The sequence below is a fragment of the Asparagus officinalis genome, chromosome 9 (assembly GCF_001876935.1).
Source record: "Asparagus officinalis chromosome 9, Aspof.V1, whole genome shotgun sequence".
NCBI lineage: Eukaryota > Viridiplantae > Streptophyta > Magnoliopsida > Asparagales > Asparagaceae > Asparagus > Asparagus officinalis.
The window spans coordinates 41,150,898-41,154,359 of record NC_033802.1 but is presented as its reverse complement, the minus strand read 5'-3'; the positions used below and the strand labels follow the sequence as shown (position 1 = coordinate 41,154,359).

General features: G+C 32.3%; 1 protein-coding gene across 1 annotated transcript in view; it reads left to right on the top strand.

Annotated features, from left to right (window-relative positions):
- Nucleotides 1–734, top strand: part of LOC109823390 (high mobility group B protein 15-like) — a 21,731-nt gene extending 20,997 nt beyond the window's left edge. The window contains exon 8 of the mRNA XM_020389667.1: nt 690–734. Within this exon, the coding sequence (XP_020245256.1) occupies nt 690–734 (45 nt within the window). The remainder of the gene's footprint in view (nt 1–689) is intronic.

The window sequence follows — 3,462 nt, the reverse complement described above, 5'->3', positions numbered from 1 at the left end:
TTACTGGAAGTTGATGAAGATGGTAGTAGCTCCGATGATGATAGTAGCGACTTTGAGGGCAAGAATTCAGATGAGGAAGCCGAACTTGAGACTTCTGATGTTGGTCGAGTTGCTACAGAATCTACAAGTTTGGTTGCAGATCCTTCGATTGAAGGAGATGATTTTGAGTTGAGGAGGAGGGATTAATAGACACACAGTTATTGACGCTTGACTTATTAGAGTAACTGTCAACTAACATAATTTGTTGGTTAATTATCGGCTATCTTCTTATTTTGCTTCTAGTTTTAGGGGAAACTGTGAACTTTTGAACGTGTTGCTAAACTTAAACAGAAGGAAAAGTAGGTGTATGCTTGCTTAAGTTCAAAGATTATAAATATATTGACTAAAATTGGTACCCTCTATTAGAAATTGGTCTTCAGGATGAAAATGGATGTTGGAAACGTATGTAAACGTCGGAGTACCCTATTTTATCTGATCTCTTCGGAGTACCCTATTTTATCTGACCTCTTCTATAACTGTTATGTTTCTAAAAAGTTAGGAGAAAAGAAGATCTTAAGTGCGGGGATCAGAAAAACTTTGCGGCTGCCTTGTTTCTTCTAACTTTGCTTGATTATCATTGTTGCGACTCCTAAACGACATCAATAGGGATTTTGAAGGAATTGTTTCATTTTTGATGTTTTCTGTCCCAGGCTTCATTATTTGAGGTTTTTGGTGTTGCGGAAATGTTTACATGAAGGAATTGTTTCATTTTTGATGTTTTCTGTCCCAGGCTTCATTATATAGGGTTTTGCTTTCCTCCTAGAAAACACCTTTTAAAATGTGATTTACATAAACCTTCTTTAATTATCAATTTATACATAAACAACATTTAAACGTTTTTTGTTGCCATCAACCCATGGACTTACTTTTAAGTTAAAATTTCTCGCTTTTGTTGCAATGATTTGTTGTTAAACACCAAATATAGTAAAAATATGATTCTTAGTGGAAGTTAAGAGGTTCAATTATCGGAAAAAATTTAACGGAAAAGTGGATCAAAGTGATTGTTTGCAAGAGAAAAATATTTAAAGTTTGTTTATGTATAAATTGACAATCAAAGATTATTCCTATAAAATAACTATATTTTGAATGTGGTTTTCTTTATCACGACAGAACCTTGCTTTGTTAAAGATCTCAGGCTTCCTTTCTTAAGGGACACATGCTTTTTCATCGCGGGGTTGAAAAAGGCCCACAAGATTGGGGAAATACTGAAAAACTCTCGTAAGCAAGAAAAACAATTGATATCATAATTTTTTGCGGTCCTTACTTTTGTTGATATATTAAAATTTGCTCCAAGATTGCGACACCAATTACACGTCTTACATATAAGGGTGTAACAATTTGTTTGGGGGTACTAAGTGCCAGGAAGCCTTTGAGACTTTAAAGGAGAAATTAAATACATCGTCAGTAATGGTTATTCTAAGCCGTGATAAAACATTTGTTGTCTACACGGATACATAGTTATCGGGTCTAGGAGGTGTTTTGATGCAGACCCAAAGAGTATTGGCTTATATTTCGTGAAAGTTGGGGCGCATCGTACCAGATACACAGTGCATCCAAGCAGAATGAAAATGTATAAGGATTTAAAGAGCCATTTTTAGAGAAGCTTCTAGGATTCGTTCGGTAGCCAGTTTTGGTATTCTAGTGTTCTCCAACCGCAGACAAATGGACAAACAGAAAAAGTGAACCGAGTATTAGAGGACGTGTTATGAGCATGTGTTGACTTTCAGGTTAGTCGGGAGGACAACATTCTTTTGATTTAGTTGATTATAACAATAGTTGTCAAGCAACTATTGGCATGACATTGTATGAGGCATGGTACAGGAGGTCTTATAGATTACCTATTTGTTTGGTAGAACTAGAGGACATCCTATTGTTTGTATCAGAACTTACGACATAGACTACTGATGCGGCATAATTATGTACCAAAATTGCAAGTGCACAATTGATCAAGTTATAGTATAAAAAGTTATCGATCCCACAAGAAAGGTAATTTTAAGAGATTATTAGAATTGGTTCTTATGTTTTGTGCGTGACAAAAATAGGATTAAAGAATAAGTGTGATTATAGAGAGAGATATGATGAGTGATTGTTTCGAATATATGCAAGTGACAATAAATTGAATTTTAGAGGAGAGAAGAAAGAATCAAAGAATAAAATAAAAAGCAAGAATAATAAGAGAAAAATCAAGAAAACAAAAGATGAAGAATTCAATTAAAGATATGAGTAATCTAGAATTGAATCCACTAGTTAATCTCAATTATAAAATACAAACTATTCTCTTTTTATTATATTTCAACTTAGATTTATTAAGCATAGACTATCAAACCATTTAAGAAAAGTATAACCTAGCAAATTATCATCTAAGTCAAAATTACAATTCATGATAAGAATAACAACAAGATAGTAATCCTAGAATTCATAAGCATAACCTATCAAACCATTTAAGTCAAGCATAGATTATCAAATTCTTCTTCTACCAATTAGTTCTCTAGTTGATTATCCTAAACATGAATATTTAAGTGCAAGAGAATAATTCATACAATATAAAGAAAATTAGACTAGTTTCATACAATTCTAATATTCCTACAAGAATTAATTTCACATCTTAAGAAATAAAAGTAAAAAGAAAAAGAACTAATTACAAAAATAAAAAGAAAGGAAAAAAAATCTAAACTATGAATAAAAAATAAATTTAACTACAAAGAATTAAAATCTAAACTACAAAATAAATTACAAAAATTAAATGCATGAAAATAAATCTACTCTACAAATTAAAGTGCAAAAAAATAAAAAGATAAGAAAATAAATCTACACTACAAGCATGAATGTAAATCTAACTAATAAGCAATAATAAAAAAATTACTAAAAAGAAATAAAAGAGAAAAATAAAAGAAATACAAACCTTCAAATTGCTCTTCATCTCCATCTTCATCATTCAACAAAGAGAAGAAAAGAAAAAGTTAAAGTGGAGAAAAATTATTTTATTGATTGCAACAAAAAGTTATAATTTTTAGAAGGTCTTCTCAATTAAGAGTAACCCTCCTCTCCAAATGGAGTTATAAAATTTTTCACACCCCTAACCCCTCACTCTCTACCTCTATTTATAGTAAACATCAGTGAATGAGAGAGCCCTTGGATCGAAATCTTATCCAAAAACCATGAATTTCAGCCTTTGATTCGTAACAGAATGACGATGGAATCGATACCAGTATCGATATGGGTATCGATGCTGGCATCGATGCCGTCATCGATGCTGGCATCGATGCCCAGTGTGCTGCAATTGCAATCCGCAGCTTCTTCTTCTTTTATGCTTTGGGCTTAGGCTTCTTTGACATTTCTTCTTCTTTTGGGCTTTCATGCTTGAGTCCTTCATTTAATTAGTGGGCTTTGTTGAGAGAAGAGATATTGGCCTTTTATTTTTGA